Source organism: Oncorhynchus clarkii, chromosome 23, assembly GCF_045791955.1.
Source record: "Oncorhynchus clarkii lewisi isolate Uvic-CL-2024 chromosome 23, UVic_Ocla_1.0, whole genome shotgun sequence".
Lineage (NCBI taxonomy): Eukaryota > Metazoa > Chordata > Actinopteri > Salmoniformes > Salmonidae > Oncorhynchus > Oncorhynchus clarkii.
In genome coordinates this window covers 26,518,552-26,535,000 of record NC_092169.1, presented here as the reverse complement: position 1 = coordinate 26,535,000, position 16,449 = coordinate 26,518,552, and the positions used below count along the sequence as shown (strand labels likewise).

Sequence of the window (16,449 nt, the reverse complement as noted above, 5' to 3'; positions counted from 1 at the left end):
GGAGAGAGTGAGAGGGGAGAGAGGAGAGTGGGCGAGAGGAGAGAGAGGAAAGAGGGAGAGGAGAGAGGGAGAGAGGAGAGAGGGAGAGAGGAGAGAGGGAGAGGGAGAGGGGAGAGAGTGAGAGAGGAGAGTGGGCGAGAGGAGAGAGAGGGACAGGGGAGAGGAGGAGAGAGGGAGAGAGGAAAGAGGGAGAGAGGAGCGAGGGAGAGGGGGAGGAAAATAGGAAGTAGAAGTGCACACCCCTCTGACGTCGTCCCTGAATTCCTCTATCCCTGTCTGCTTCGCTCTCTTCATCACTCTGTCCGTCCCTCCGCCTCTCCCACATACTGTTGCCTTCACCTCTTATATTCATCACACTCATCTTCCCATGCAATGGAGCCACTCCCCTCCTTCCCCACCTGTCTTCATTCCTTTCCCTCCTTCCCTAGCCATCTCTGACGTCATCCCTCTCTCATCCCCCTCTCACTCTCTTTCTCCATCTCTCTCCCTCTCCTTTAAACACTTCACTTCCTCCCTGGCCTGTACTCTAGGGTCCTCTGCTAGACTGCCCAAATCCTCTCTGACATCTCATCCCTCTCTCCTGCCTCTCCCCACCTCTCTCCATTTCCTTCTCTCCAACTCTCCTAATATCTCCATCTCCCTCTGGTCTGCATTTTAAGGACCTGCTGTTCTTTTCACACCACTAGGTCACATTTCTAAAATAGCACTCATCTCTTCCTTCCGCTCTCTCCCTCTTGGCCTATCTCTCTCTCTCTCTCTCTCTCTCTCTATCACTCTTTCACTCCTCTCTGCTCTCTCCCTCCCACTACCCATCGCTCATCTGGTAGTACGTGCCAACCTTTTGGGTCGTGGTAGGCCAGGCGAGAGCTGATCTTTAAAGGCTCGCACATATTGCACCGAATGTGTATTTGGTGTACATCGTTCAGCACACTGTCGTTTAGGGACCACCCCCTGACGTCTACTGCTGACATTTTCACCTGATTCTACATGTAAAATCGGTGCGCACTCAGATTGCAAATTACGGCCGGCACTCTGTTCAGATGTTCTAAGTGCTCTCGGCCAGCAAACGCCATTGGTGTATCTTAGCCCTCAGGTGTTTAGGTTCATCGTCCTAGATGTGACCCTATAGAGTGATTTTCTAAGGCCAGAATAGGCGTAGGCCAGTGTGTCACAGAGAGTTGTAAGCACGTCTCAATGTGTTGTGTGTGTGTGTGAGCTTTTTATACCAGTTGGACGTGTGCATTTTGGGTTTCAGGTACAAGTTTGGTAAAAGGTGGTTTTGTGCGGGTGTTTTTTGTCTGTCAGGTACAGAGTTTTTTTTCCAAGTTGTGTGTGTTATGTACCATTGTCTTCAGGCACCGAGGACGTCCGTTTGAATAATGAGTGTAACAGTGATCCAGTCTGTCCTCCTAAATGTCGCTGTGAGTCCAACGTGGTGGACTGCTCCAACCTACGTCTCAATAAGATACCAGAACACATCCCTTCCTCTACCACTGAACTGTAAGAACACACACACAGACATACACACACATCCACACACACATCCACACACACACACACACACACACCTGCCTCCCTGACACTTAACTGCAAGACATCTGGACCACATTAATCACACATTTATGTCAATGGTTTATCTCTGCAAATGTTTGAAACCTTTTCAGGATTCGTCGTTGTGTTTCTGTTTCTTTCTAACCATGTTCTGTTTTCTCCTCTCTCTCTTCCCAGTCGTCTGAACAACAATGATATCAGCACACTGGAGGCTGTAGGAGTCTTCAAGACCCTCTCTCAGCTCAAAAAGATGTCAGTTGTAGTTTATGATGTGCTATGGTAACTTATTTACTTAATCAAAGAAGTTCACTGAACTTATTTTTAATCGCTTTAATTGATTTATTCCCAGTAACCTTAGCAACAATAAGATCACAGAGATCGAAGATGGGGTGTTCGAGGGGGCGGGGTCAGTCAATGAGCTCCACCTCACCGCCAATCAGCTGGACTCTGTCCGCAGTGGAATGTTCAAGGGACTGGAGGGACTACGCATGCTGTGAGTCACACACACACACACACACACACACACACACTGCATACATGCGCCGAAGACCTTACCAGGAAATACTTACTTACAAGCCCTTAACCAACAATGCTGTTTTAAGAAAATAGAGTTACGAAAATACTTACTAAATAAACTAAAGTTAAAAAATGTATTAAAGAAAGTAACACAATAAAATCACAATAACGAGGTTATATACAGGGTGTACCGGTACCGAGTCAATGTTAGTCTGGGGAAAGTGACTGTATGGGAAAGTGACTGTATGGGGAAAGTGACTGTATGGGGAAAGTGACTGTATGGGGAAAGTGACTGTATGGGAAAGTGACTGTATGGGAAAGTGACTGTATGGGGAAAGTGACTGTATGGGGAAAGTGACTGTATGGGAAAGTGACTGTATGGGAAAGTGACTGTATGGGGAAAGTGACTGTATGGGAAAGTGACTGTATGGGGAAAGTGACTGTATGGGAAAGTGACTGTATGGGGAAAGTGACTGTATGGGAAAGTGACTGTATGGGGAAAGTGACTGTATGGGGAAAGTGACTGTATGGGGAAAGTGACTGTATGGGAAAGTGACTGTATGGGTGAAAGTGACTGTATGGGAAAGTGACTGTATGGGGAAAGTGACTGTATGGGAAAGTGACTGTATGGGGAAAGTGACTGTATGGGAAAGTGACTGTATGGGAAAGTGACTGTATGGGGAAAGTGACTGTATGGGAAAGTGACTGTATGGGGAAAGTGACTGTATGGGAAAGTGACTGTATGGGGAAAGTGACTGTATGGGAAAGTGACTGTATGGGGAAAGTGACTGTATGGGAAAGTGACTGTATGGGGAAAGTGACTGTATGGGGAAAGTGACTGTATGGGGAAAGTGACTGTATGGGAAAGTGACTGTATGGGAAAGTGACTGTATGGGAAAGTGACTGTATGGGGAAAGTGACTGTATGGGGAAAGTGACTGTATGGGAAAGTGACTGTATGGGGAAAGTGACTGTATGGGAAAGTGACTGTATGGGGAAAGTGACTGTATGGGAAAGTGACTGTATGGGGAAAGTGACTGTATGGGAAAGTGACTGTATGGGAAAGTGACTGTATGGGAAAGTGACTGTATGGGGAAAGTGACTGTATGGGGAAAGTGACTGTATGGGGAAAGTGACTGTATGGGAAAGTGACTGTATGGGGAAAGTGACTGTATGGGGAAAGTGACTGTATGGGGAAAGTGACTGTATGGGAAAGTGACTGTATGGGGAAAGTGACTGTATGGGAAAGTGACTGTATGGGGAAAGTGACTGTATGGGGAAAGTGACTGTATGGGAAAGTGACTGTATGGGGAAAGTGACTGTATGGGAAAGTGACTGTATGGGAAAGTGACTGTATGGGAAAGTGACTGTATGGGGAAAGTGACTGTATGGGAAAGTGACTGTATGGGGAAAGTGACTGTATGGGGAAAGTGACTGTATGGGGAAAGTGACTGTATGGGAAAGTGACTGTATGGGAAAGTGACTGTATGGGGAAAGTGACTGTATGGGAAAGTGACTGTATGGGGAAAGTGACTGTATGGGAAAGTGACTGTATGGGGAAAGTGACTGTATGGGAAAGTGACTGTATGGGGAAAGTGACTGTATGGGAAAGTGACTGTATGGGGAAAGTGACTGTATGGGAAAGTGACTGTATGGGAAAGTGACTGTATGGGGAAAGTGACTGTATGGGGAAAGTGACTGTATGGGAAAGTTACTGTATGGGGAAAGTGACTGTATGGGAAAGTGACTGTATGGGAAAGTGACTGTATGGGGAAAGTGACTGTATGGGAAAGTGACTGTATGGGGAAGTGACTGTATGGGAAAGTGACTGTATGGGAAAGTGACTGTATGGGGAAAGTGACTGTATGGGAAAGTGACTGTATGGGAAAGTGACTGTATGGGGAAAGTGACTGTATGGGGAAAGTGACTGTATGGGGAAAGTGACTGTATGGGAAAGTGACTGTATGGGAAAGTGACTGTATGGGAAAGTGACTGTATGGGGAAAGTGACTGTATGGGAAAGTGACTGTATGGGAAAGTGACTGTATGGGGAAAGTGACTGTATGGGGAAAGTGACTGTATGGGGAAAGTGACTGTATGGGAAAGTGACTGTATGGGAAAGTGACTGTATGGGGAAAGTGACTGTATGGGGAAAGTGACTGTATGGGAAAGTGACTATATGGGGAAAGTGACTGTATGGGAAAGTGACTGTATGGGAAAGTGACTGTATGGGGAAAGTGACTGTATGGGAAAGTGACTGTATGGGAAAGTGACTGTATGGGGAAAGTGACTGTATGGGAAAGTGACTGTATGGGAAAGTGACTGTATGGGGAAAGTGACTGTATGGGAAAGTGACTGTATGGGAAAGTGACTGTATGGGAAAGTGACTGTATGGGAAAGTGACTGTATGGGGAAAGTGACTGTATGGGGAAAGTGACTGTATGGGAAAGTGACTGTATGGGGAAAGTGACTGTATGGGGAAAGTGACTGTATGGGAAAGTGACTGTATGGGGAAAGTGACTGTATGGGGGAAGTGACTGTATGGGAAAGTGACTGTATGGGACAGTGACTGTATGGGGAAAGTGACTGTATGGGGAAAGTGACTGTATGGGAATGTGACTGTATGGGGAAAGTGACTGTATGGGGAAAGTGACTGTATGGGGAAAGTGACTGTATGGGGAAAGTGACTGTATGGGGAAAGTGACTGTATGGGAAAGTGACTGTATGGGGAAAGTGACTGTATGGGAAAGTGACTGTATGGGAAAGTGACTGTATGGGGAAAGTGACTGTATGGGGAAAGTGACTGTATGGGGAAAGTGACTGTATGGGAAAGTGACTGTATGGGAAAGTGACTGTATGGGGAAAGTGACTTCATGGGAAAGTGACTGTATGGGGAAAGTGACTGTATGGGAAAGTAACTGTATGGGAAAGTGACTATATGGGGAAAGTGACTGTATGGGAAAGTGACTGTATGGGGAAAGTGACTGTATGGGAAAGTGACTGTATGGGGAAAGTGACTGTATGGGAAAGTGACTGTATGGGGAAAGTGACTGTATGGGGAAAGTGACTGTATGGGGAAAGTGACTGTATGGGAAAGTGACTGTATGGGGAAAGTGACTGTATGGGGAAAGTGACTGTATGGGAAAGTGACTGTATGGGGAAAGTGACTGTATGGGGAAAGTGACTGTATGGGAAAGTGACTGTATGGGACAGTGACTGTATGGGGAAAGTGACTGTATGGGGAAAGTGACTGTATGGGAAAGTGACTGTATGGGGAAAGTGACTGTATGGGGAAAGTGACTGTATGGGACAGTGACTGTATGGGGAAAGTGACTGTATGGGGAAAGTGACTGTATGGGGAAAGTGACTGTATGGGGAAGTGACTGTATGGGGAAAGTGACTGTATGGGAAAGTGACTGTATGGGGAAAGTGACTGTATGGGGAAAGTGACTGTATGGGGAAAGTGACTGTATGGGGAAAGTGACTGTATGGGAAAGTCTTTATCCTAATGTTTGATATTTATTTATATCACCATATTTCAATACACTTCATATCTATTCACATCACAATGGTATATGACAATTAAGCGGTTCTCTCTATTCCAGAATGTTGAGGAACAACAAGATCAGCTGTATCCATAACAACAGCTTCACTGGCTTGTACAACGTTCGCCTGCTGTCTCTCTATGACAACCAGCTAACTACCATCACCCCTGGAGCCTTCGACACCCTGCAAACACTGTCTACACTGTAAGACACACATGCACACATACACATACACACACGGCGCATTAAAGCATAATTGGTGTAATTATTAAGTCTGGTACTGACTCTCTCCCTCGATCTCTCCATCAGTAACCTCCTTGCTAACTCCTTCAACTGTGACTGTCGTCTGGCCTGGCTTGGTGATTGGCTGAGAAGCAGGAAGATCGTCACGGGCAACCCTCGATGCCAGCGCCCCGCCTTCCTCAAGGAGATCCCACTACAGGACGTGGCAGTGCCTGACTTCCGCTGTGAAGAGGGTGAGTTACGGTCAACACACACACACACACACACACACACACACACACACACACACACACACACACACACACACACACACACACACACACACACACACACACACACACACACACACACACACACACCAGCACACAAGTTTTTTGTTGTTTTGTTGCCATGTACTGTCCCTTTAAGATAAAGGTTGATACCTGTTGATGTTCCCCATTGTGTGGGAGGTAAATGAACTAGCCGGGACTGGACTGATAATACGTTCTGCACCAACATCTCAATCCTCTTTCTTTCAAAGTCAAAAAGTGGTTGAATGGGACTCCAGGTAATCAACTGTCCTTGTAAAAGTATTTTGTTATTTTGTTTACCAACTGATTTCACACTCAGCAGTACCTAGGCTTCTGATCGATGCACCTGACAAACACACACACACACTCAGCAGTACCTAGGCTTCTGATCGATGCACCTGACAAACACACACACACTCAGCAGTACCTAGGCTTCTGATCGATGCACCTGACAAACACACACACACTCAGGAGTACCTAGGCTTCTGATCGATGCACCTGACAAACACACACACACTCAGCAGTACCTAGGCTTCTGATCGATGCACCTGACAAACACACACACACTCAGCAGTACCTAGGCTTCTGATCGATGCACTTGACAAACACACACACACTCAGCAGTACCTAGGCTTCTGATCGATGCACCTGACAAACACACACACACTCAGCAGTACCTAGGCTTCTGATCGATGCACCTGACAAACACACACACACTCAGCAGTACCTAGGCTTCTGATCGATGCACCTGACAAACACACACACACTCAGCAGTACCTAGGCTTCTGATCGATGCACCTGACAAACACACACACACTCAGCAGTACCTAGGCTTCTGATCGATGCACCTGACAAACACACACACACTCAGCAGTACCTAGGCTTCTGATCGATGCACCTGACAAACACACACACACTCAGCAGTACCTAGGCTTCTGATCGATGCACCTGACAAACACACACACACTCAGCAGTACCTAGGCTTCTGATCGATGCACCTGACAAACACACACACACTCAGCAGTACCTAGGCTTCTGATCGATGCACCTGACAAACACACACACACTCAGCAGTACCTAGGCTTCTGATCGATGCACCTGACAAACACACACACACTCAGCAGTACCTAGGCTTCTGATCGATGCACCTGACAAACACACACACACTCAGCAGTACCTAGGCTTCTGATCAATGCACCTGACAAACACACACAAACACACACACACTCAGCAGTACCTAGGCTTCTGATCGATGCACCTGACAAACACACACAAACACACTCAGCAGTACCTAGGCTTCTGATCGATGCACCTGACAAACACACACAAACACACACACACTCAGCAGTACCTAGGCTTCTGATCAATGCACCTGACAAACACACACAAACACACACACGCTCAGCAGTACCTAGGCTTCTGATCGATGCACCTGACAAACACACACAAACACACACACTCTCAGCAGTACCTAGGCTTCTGATCGATGCACCTGACAAACACACACAAACACACACACACTCAGCAGTACCTAGGCCTGTGATCGATGCACCTGACAAACACACACAAACACACACACACTCAGCAGTACCTAGGCCTGTGATCAATGCTGGCTGAGTGGTGGTATTGAGCTGTTGGCTGTATTGACCAGTGAATCTTCTTGCTGCTGAGAATGAATGCTGTCTTTGTCTCACCAGCTTTCCTCTGTTCTCAATTCAATTCAAGGGGCTTTATTGGCATGGGAAACATATGTTAACATTGCCAAAGCAAGTGAGGTAGATAATATACAAAAGTGAAATATACAATTAAAATGAACAGTAAACATTTAACATACAGAAGTTCCAAAATAATAAAGACATTACAAATGTCATTGTATGTATATATACAGTGTTGCAATGATGTACAAATGGTTAAAGTACAATACTGAAAATAAATAAGCATAAATATGGGTTATATTTACAATGGTGTTTGTTCTTCACTGGTTGACTTTTCTTGAGGCAACAGGTCACAAATCTTGCTGCTGTAATGGCACACTGTGGTATTTCAGTAGATATGGGAGTTTTTTAAAATCGAGTTTGTTTTTTCGAATTCTGTGTAATCTGAGGGAAATATGTGTCTTTAATATGGTCATACATTTGGCAGGAGGTTAGGAAGTGCAGCTCAGTTTCCACCTCAATTTGTGGGCAGTGTGCACATAGCCTGTCTTCTCTTGAGAGCAGGTCTGCCTTTCTCAATGGCAAGGCTTTGCTCACTGAGTCTGTACATAGTCAAAGCTTTCCTTAAGTTTGGGTCAGTCACAGTGGACAGGTATTCTGCCACTGTGTACTCTCTGTTTAGGGCCAAATAGCATTCTAGTTTTCTCTGTTTTTTTGTTAATTCTTGTCAAGTAATTATATTTTTGTTTTCTCATGATTTGGTTGAGTTTAATTGTGTTGCTGTCCTGGGGCTCTGTGGGGTGTGTTTGTGTTTGTGAACAGAGCCCCAGGACCAGCTTGCTTAGGGGACTCTTCTTTCTATCTATCATCTCTTTTCCTCTACTCTCTCTATGTATCATCTATTTTCCTCTCTATATGTATCATCTCTATTCCTCTAGTCTATCTATCATCTATTTTCCTCTCTATATGTATAATCTATTTTCCTCTCTATATGTATTATCTATTTTCCCCTCTATATGTATCATCTATTTTCCTCTCTATATGTATCATCTCTATTCCTCTAGTCTATCTATCATCTATTTTCCTCTACTCTCTCTATGTGTCATCTATTTCCCTCTCTATATGTATCATCTATTTTCCTCTCTATATGTATCATCTATTTTCCTCTCTATATGTATCATCTATTTTCCTCTCTATATGTATCATCTATTTTCCCCTCTATATGTATCATCTATTTTCCTCTCTATATGTATCATCTATTTTCCTCTCTATATGTATCATCTATTTTCCTCTCTATATGTATCATCTCTATTCCTCTAGTCTATCTATCATCTATTTTCCTCTCTATATGTATCATCTATTTTCCTCTATTCTATCTATCATATCTATTCCTCTATTCTATCTATCATCTCTATTCCATCTATCATCTCTATTCCTCTATTCTATCTATCATCTCTATTCCTCTATTCTATCTATCATCTCTATTCTTCTATTCTATCTATTCCTCTAGTCTATCATCTCTATTCCTCTATTCTATCTATTCCTCTATTCTATCTATCATCTCTATTCCATCTATCATCTCTATTCCTCTATTCTATCTATCATATTTATTCCTCTAGTCTATCTATCATCTCTATTCCTCTATTCTATCTATTCCTCTATTCTATCTATCATCTCTATTCCATCTATCATCTCTATTCCTCTATTCTATCTATCATATATATTCCTCTAGTCTATCTATCATCTCTATTCCTCTAGTCTATGTATAATCTCTTTTCCTTTACTCTCTCTCTCTATCATTTATTTTCCTCTAGTCTCTCTATCTGTCATCTCTTTTCCTCTCTCTTCGATATCACATTAGTCTGACTAGTGGATGCTCTCCTCTCCACATGTTCTCCTTCTCATCTCTCACTCCTCAGTCTGTAATTATCTTGTGTTCTCTTTCTCTCCTTTAAATGCAGCTATGGTGTTTTTCCCTTCTTTCACTTCATCTGGGTCCATCTCTCAACCCCCTCGCTACTGCCCCTCTTTATTCAATTCAAGGGGCTTTATTGGCATGGGAAACATATGTTAACATATGTAAGCAAGTGAGGTAGATAATATACAAAAGTGAAATAAACAATACAAATTAACAGTAAACATTTAACATACAGACGTTTCAAAAGAATAAAGAAATTACAAATGTCATATTTTGTATATATATACAGTGTTGAAACAATGTACAAATGGTTAATGTACACAAGGGAAAATAAATAAGCATAAATATGGGTTGTATTTACAATGGTGTTTGTTCTTCACTGGTTGACCTTTTCTTGTCTCTTTTGGTGAAAGGTATCTGTCTCTCACTCTGTCTCTCACTCCCTCTCCCCCTCTTTACCTCCCCTTCCCCCACATATCGCTCTTCCACACGCCGCTGTCCCTCTCTTTATCTTTGGTATATGGTATATGTCTCTCCTTATCTCTATCTCCCTCCTTCTCTCCGCCCCTTTCCCACTCATATCTCTCTAGCTGTGTTCCTTGCCCAATCTGTTTTGTTCTTAGACTTTGCTAAATTGTTAGCGATAATTGTGTGTCTCTGTGTTTAAGTGTGTGACTCAAAGCCATTTGAATAATCAAAATCCCCTCCCTCACTGCCGCCTTCTCCCCCCCTTCTCTCTCTCTCTCTCTCCCTCCCTCCCTCCCGCCCTCCCCAGGTGTGGAAGAGACAAGCTGTGTGCCCAGGCCTCAGTGTCCCAGTGAGTGTACTTGTCTGGAGACCGTGGTACGCTGCAGTAACAAACACCTCCGTACATTGCCCAAAGGCATCCCCAGAAACGTCACCGAGCTGTGAGTTCCTCCGCAGAACATCAAACATTTCAATTATAAAATGTTTGTGATAAAATCAGGTTTAACTTTATGGACATGAGCAGATTGTAGCATTGTAGTCAAGACAGAAAGAGAGAGACAGGCATAAAGAGAGAGATAGGCAGAAAGAGAGAGATAGGCAGAAAGAGAGAGATAGACAGAAAGAGAGAGATGGACAGAAAGAGAGAGATAGACAGAAAGAGAGAGATAGGTAGAAAGAGAGAGATAGACAGAAAGGGAGAGATAGGCAGAAAGAGAGAGATAGGCAGAAATAGAGAGATGGACAGAGAGAGATGGACAGAAAGAGAGAGATAGACAGAAAGAGAGGAACATGTTGTAGTTGTTCTCTCAGACATTCCTGTCTGCTCCCAGCGGCCCCCAGGCCTAACACTGATGTCACTCTCTCTATGAGTGGTCCCCAGCAGCAAGAGGACATTTTAATGAGAAAGTTTTGTTGGGATGGGTCTGAACTTTCCTCCACTTCTCCACGGGGTACACACACACACACACACACACACACACACACACACACACACACATTGTCATTGTCGTAGCAGGTGTGACCAGGTGTCCCATGCTTTCATCTGAGAGTGTGCTGCTCCAACACTGTCATTAATGAAACTGCTGTAACCCTTGCACACACACACACACACACAAACACACACACACACACACACACACACACACACACAGTCTTTAACCATCTAACGCTCCACCGTTATTACTCCATGCCCCCACCTCTCAACACTCACACACACTGTCATTACCCCATCACCTTCACCTTCGTGGGGGCCTCTTTGCCCTCAGGGCAACATAGAACAATAGCAGAAGACCTCAATGTTCCAGTAGAGATTTATGTGGGGGGTGGGAGTGTGTCCATGGTAGTTACACTCTTTTCCCTTTGACAGCAGAGGGAGAGGAAGATTGTTAGAGAAGGGTGTGTGTGGAGGCAGGGGAGGGTGGAGAAGATAGGTAGAGAGGGGTGTGGGTGGAGGCAGGGGAGGGGAGGGTGGAGAAGATAGGTAGAGAGGGGTGTGGGTGGAGGAGATAGGTATAGAGGGGTGTGGGTGGAGGAGATAGGTATAGAGGGGTGTGGGTGGAGGCAGGGGAGGGTTGAGGAGATAGGTTTAGGGATGTGTGGGTGGAGGCAGGGTGGAGGAGATAGGTATAGAGGGGTGTGGGTGGAGGCAGGGGAGGGTGGAGGAGATAGGTATAGGGATGTGTGGGTGGAGGCAGGGTGGAGGAGATAGGTGTAGAGGGGTGTGGGTGGAGGGCAGGGGAGGGTGGAGGAGATAGGTGTAGAGGGGTGTGGGTGGAGGCAGGGTGGAGGGGGTGTGGGTGGAGGCAGGGTGGAGGAGATAGGTGTAGAGGGGTGTGGGTGGAGGCAGGGGAGGGTGGAAGAGATAGGTAGAGAGGGGTGTGGGTGGAGGAGATAGGTAGAGAGGGGTGTGGGTGGAGGCAGGGGAGGGTGGAGGAGATAGGTTGAGATGGGTGTGGGTGGATGCAGGGGAGGGTGGAAGAGATAGGTAGAGAGGGGTGTGGGTGGAGGCAGGGGAAGGTGGAGGAGATAGGTATAGAGGGGTGTAGGTGGAGGCAGGGGAGGGTGGAAGAGATAGGTAGAGAGGGGTGTGGGTGGAGGCAGGGTGGAGGAGATAGGTAGAGAGGGGTGTGGGTGGAGGCAGGGTGGAGGAGATAGGTAGAGAGGGGTGTGGGTGAAGGCAGAGGAAAAGAGATAGTTAGAGGGGTGTGGAAGGAGAGCAGGGTGGAAGAGATAGGTAGAGAGGGGTGTGGGTGGAGGCAGGGTGGAGGAGATAGGTAGAGAGGGGTGTGGGTGGAGGAGATAGGTAGAGAGGGGTGTGGGTGGAGGCAGGGTAGAGGAGATAGGTTGAGAGGGGTGTGGGTGGAGGCAGGGTGGAGGAGATAGGTAGAGAGGGGTGTGGGTGGAGGCAGGGTGGAGGAGATAGGTAGAGAGGGGTGTGGGTGGAGGCAGGGTAGAGGAGATAGGTAGAGAGGGGTGTGGGTGGAGGCAGGGTGGAGGAGATAGGTAGAGAGGGATGTGGGTGGAGGAGATAGGTAGAGAGGGGTGTGGGTGGAGGCAGGGTAGAGGAGATAGGTTGAGAGGGGTGTGGGTGGAGGCAGGGTAGAGGAGATAGGTTGAGAGGGGTGTGGGTGGAGGCAGGGTGGAGGAGATAGGTAGAGAGGGGTGTGGGTGGAGGCAGGGTGGAGGAGATAGGTAGAGAGGGGTGTGGGTGGAGGAGTGGTGGGACAGTGTTACTATCTGACAGGGGGTTGTTAGGGTTAGTGGTCTGGCCTTTCTCTCTCTGTGGCTTTAGAAAGCTCTGAATGCTGCCATTTCACACAAGTATTAAATGATGAATGTCTGTCTGTCTCTGCACAGGTATCTAGACGGGAACCAGTTCAGCGTGGTGCCAAAGGAACTGTCTACCTTCAAATACCTCCAGTTAGTGTGAGTGTGTCTTCCTGACCAGCCTTTATATTTACCTGGTGTTATTTGTCAGTGTGTAATTTAACAGTGTGTTCTGTCTCTTCCAGAGACCTGAGTAACAACAAGATCAACTCTCTAACCAACTCTTCATTCTCCAACATGAGTCAGCTCACCACACTGTAAGCACTGATCAGTCCACCTGTCCACTATGAGAGCACTGAACACACAATCACAACTCTCTGCTTTTCCAGGATCTGTTTTAACATGAGGGATTGATGACACGGTATAATCCCTGTTTCTTCTCATTCCAGGATCCTGAGTTACAACTCTCTGCGCTGCATCCCCAGTCTGGCCTTTGGTGGACTACGTTCCCTTCGACTACTGTGAGCACCTTCTCCTATCCCATCTCTGTGTGCATGCCTGTGGGGGGGGGGACTGTGTTTTTGTACGTGTGTCTATGTGTGCATGCCTGTGGGGGGAGGGGGGGGGGGGTGTTGAGAATTGTAGAGTGACTCCAGTGAAGCTGTTCTGGACACTATAAACAGCTAGGTCATCTCAGAAGACACACACCACCCAGCCCAGTCCAGCCCAGTCCAGCCCTAACACCTCTTATCCTACAAACATCCATATTCAAGTCTTGTCCTGTACTTTCTACACGGTAGTGAAAGACGGTTGAGGAGGTTTTGGTGATCAGGCTGCAAAAAAACGTTCAACTTGTTTGTAAAATAATTTTTTCATTTTGTTTTTTGTGGGTTATTGTCTATGTGTAGTTGCATGTCAGCACTCGGTTTATCATAGCTTCACGTTAGTTTGTTTAGTGTTCTTCGTTGAATGAATGAATAATGTATTCTTATCCCGCTGCGCCTTGGTCTCCTCATGACGACGTGACACTAGCTAGCCATCGGTTACACCAGCCTCATCTCGGGAGTTGATAGGCTTGAAGTCATAAACAGCTCAATGCTTGAAACTCAGCGACGAGCCGCTGGCAAAACGCACGAAAGGGCTGTTTGAATGAATGCTTACGAGCCTGCTGTTGCCTACCACCGCTCAGTCAGAATGCTCTATCAAATCATAGACTTAATTATAACATAACAACACACAGAAATACGAGCCTTAGGTCATTAATATGGTCGAATCCGGAAACTATCATCTCGAAAACAAGACTTTTATTCTTTCAGTGAAATACGGAACCGTTCCGTTCTGCATATACACTGACTCTGCGTGCAATGAACGCAAGAGAAGTGACACAATTTCACCTGGTTAATATTGCCTGCTAACCTGGATTTCTTTTAGCAAAATATGCAGGTTTAAAAATATATACTTCTGCGTATTGATTTTAAGAAAGGCATTGGTGTTTACAGTTAGGTATAGTCGTGCAACGATTGTGCTTTTTTTCGCAAATGCGCTTTTATTAAATCATCCCCCGTTTGGCGAAGTTGGCTGTCTTTGTTAGGAAGAAATAGTCTTCACAGAGTTTGCAACGTGCCAGGTTAGCAGGCAATATTAACTAAATATGCAGGTTTAAAAATATATACTTGTGTATTGATTTTAAGAAAGGCATTGATGTTTATGGTTAGGTACACATTGGAGCAACGCCAGTCCTTTTTCACGAATACGCACCGCATCGATTTAGTGCAACGCAGGACATGCTAGATAAACTAGTAATATCATCAACCATGTGTAGTTATAACTAGTGATTATGATTGATTGATTGTTTTTTATAAGATAAGTTTAATGCTAGCTAGCAACTTACTGTGGCTTCTTACTGCATTCGCGTAACAGGCAGTCCCCTTGTGGAGTGCAATGTAATCAGGTGGTTAGCGTGTTGGACTAGTTAACTGTAAGGTTGCAAGATTGAATCCCCCGAGCTGACAAGGTAAAAATCTGTCCTTCTGCCCCTGAACGAGGCAGTTAACCCACCGTTCCTAGGCCGTCATTGAAAATAAGAATGTGTTCTTAACTGACTTGCCTAGTTAAATAAAGATTAAATAAAGGTGTAAAAAAAAACGGCCAAATCAGCGTCCCAAAATACCGATTTCCGATTGTTATGAAAACTTTAAATCGGCCCTAATTAATCGGCCATTACGATTAATCGGTCGACCTCTAATTACTAATACATGATGTTTCACTAATGGTAGTAAACTTTGGATCAGCGCGTCTGCAAACATTTTGCCTAAGTGACTGTACATGGAATGGACTGAGGGATGATGCAAGTCTGCTCTGCTGCCAACGATACAGTCACTCCTTTACTCCAACTGTAATTGAAACAGCAACGTTATGGGAGAGAGAGACAAAGGAGAGACCTAGCCAAAATATGTCTGGCCCGATGGATAGAGGGAGAGAAGTGAGGGAGGGAGAGAGAGATGTGGGGAGAGATGGGAAACAGTGAAGCCTAGGCCAAGTTGTCACTGTTCCTCTCTATCAATTTGGGGAAACTAAAAAGCCATCTGCTGTGTACAACGGCTCAATGGAGAGAGAGAGAGAGCGAGAGAGAGAGAGAGAGTGTCAGCCAGAGACAGATGGAGAGGTTCGTATTATGGGCTGTATGCAATGGAGTGTGTGAGCTTGAATCTTATTTACAACACGAGACTTAGCCCTGTTAGCCCTTTTAGCTAAAGCTAACGCAAGTCTTCAAGCCTCAAGTCAAGGTTACTTATCAGGGAGCCAACACAAGTCTTCAAGCCTCAAGTCAAGGTTACTTATCAGGGAGCTAACACTAGTCTTCAAGCCTCAAGTCAAGGTTACATATCAGGGAGCTAACACAAGTCTTCAAGCCTCAAGTCAAGGTTACATATCAGGGAGCTAACACAAGTCTTCAAGCCTCAAGTCAAGGTTACATATCAGGGAGCTAACACAAGTCTTCAAGCCTCAAGTCAAGGTTGCATATCAGGGAGCCAACACAAGTCTTCAAGCCTCAAGTCAAGGTTACATATCAGGGAGCTAACACAAGTCTTCAAGCCTCAAGTCAAGGTTACTTATCAGGGAGCTAACACAAGTCTTCAAGCCTCAAGTCAAGGTTACTTATCAGGGAGCTAACACAAGTCTTCAAGCCTCAAGTCAAGGTTACATATCAGGGAGCTAACACAAGTCTTCAAGCCTCAAGTCAAGGTTACATATCAGGGAGCTAACACAAGTCTTCAAGCCTCAAGTCAAGGTTACTTATCATGCAAATGCAGTTCAGCAGCAGACTTGTCAGACTTCCAAGTGTTTTACCAGGCAGTCTTTCACTGCTTACAACAAAGAACTACACAAAGCTGCTTTTTACTGCAAAATAAGAGTCAGCCTCCATGATCATTAGGAAACACAAAGCCTTGGTCCTGTTTTTACCAGCAGAATCAGGGTGCAGCTGAATGATCATTAG

General features: G+C 45.4%; 1 protein-coding gene across 9 annotated transcripts in view; it reads left to right on the top strand.

Annotated features, from left to right (window-relative positions):
- LOC139381733 (slit homolog 1 protein-like) overlaps positions 1 to 16,449 on the top strand; it is a 175,368-nt gene that overhangs the window by 121,917 nt on the left and 37,002 nt on the right. For all 9 annotated transcript variants that reach the window (XM_071125470.1, XM_071125469.1, XM_071125464.1 and 6 more), the window contains 9 exons: positions 1,356 to 1,500; positions 1,729 to 1,803; positions 1,901 to 2,044; positions 5,671 to 5,814; positions 5,920 to 6,086; positions 10,492 to 10,624; positions 13,041 to 13,109; positions 13,196 to 13,267; positions 13,400 to 13,471. In XM_071125470.1, coding sequence (XP_070981571.1) covers positions 1,356 to 1,500; positions 1,729 to 1,803; positions 1,901 to 2,044; positions 5,671 to 5,814; positions 5,920 to 6,086; positions 10,492 to 10,624; positions 13,041 to 13,109; positions 13,196 to 13,267; positions 13,400 to 13,471 — 1,021 coding nt within the window. The remainder of the gene's footprint in view (positions 1 to 1,355; positions 1,501 to 1,728; positions 1,804 to 1,900; positions 2,045 to 5,670; positions 5,815 to 5,919; positions 6,087 to 10,491; positions 10,625 to 13,040; positions 13,110 to 13,195; positions 13,268 to 13,399; positions 13,472 to 16,449) is intronic.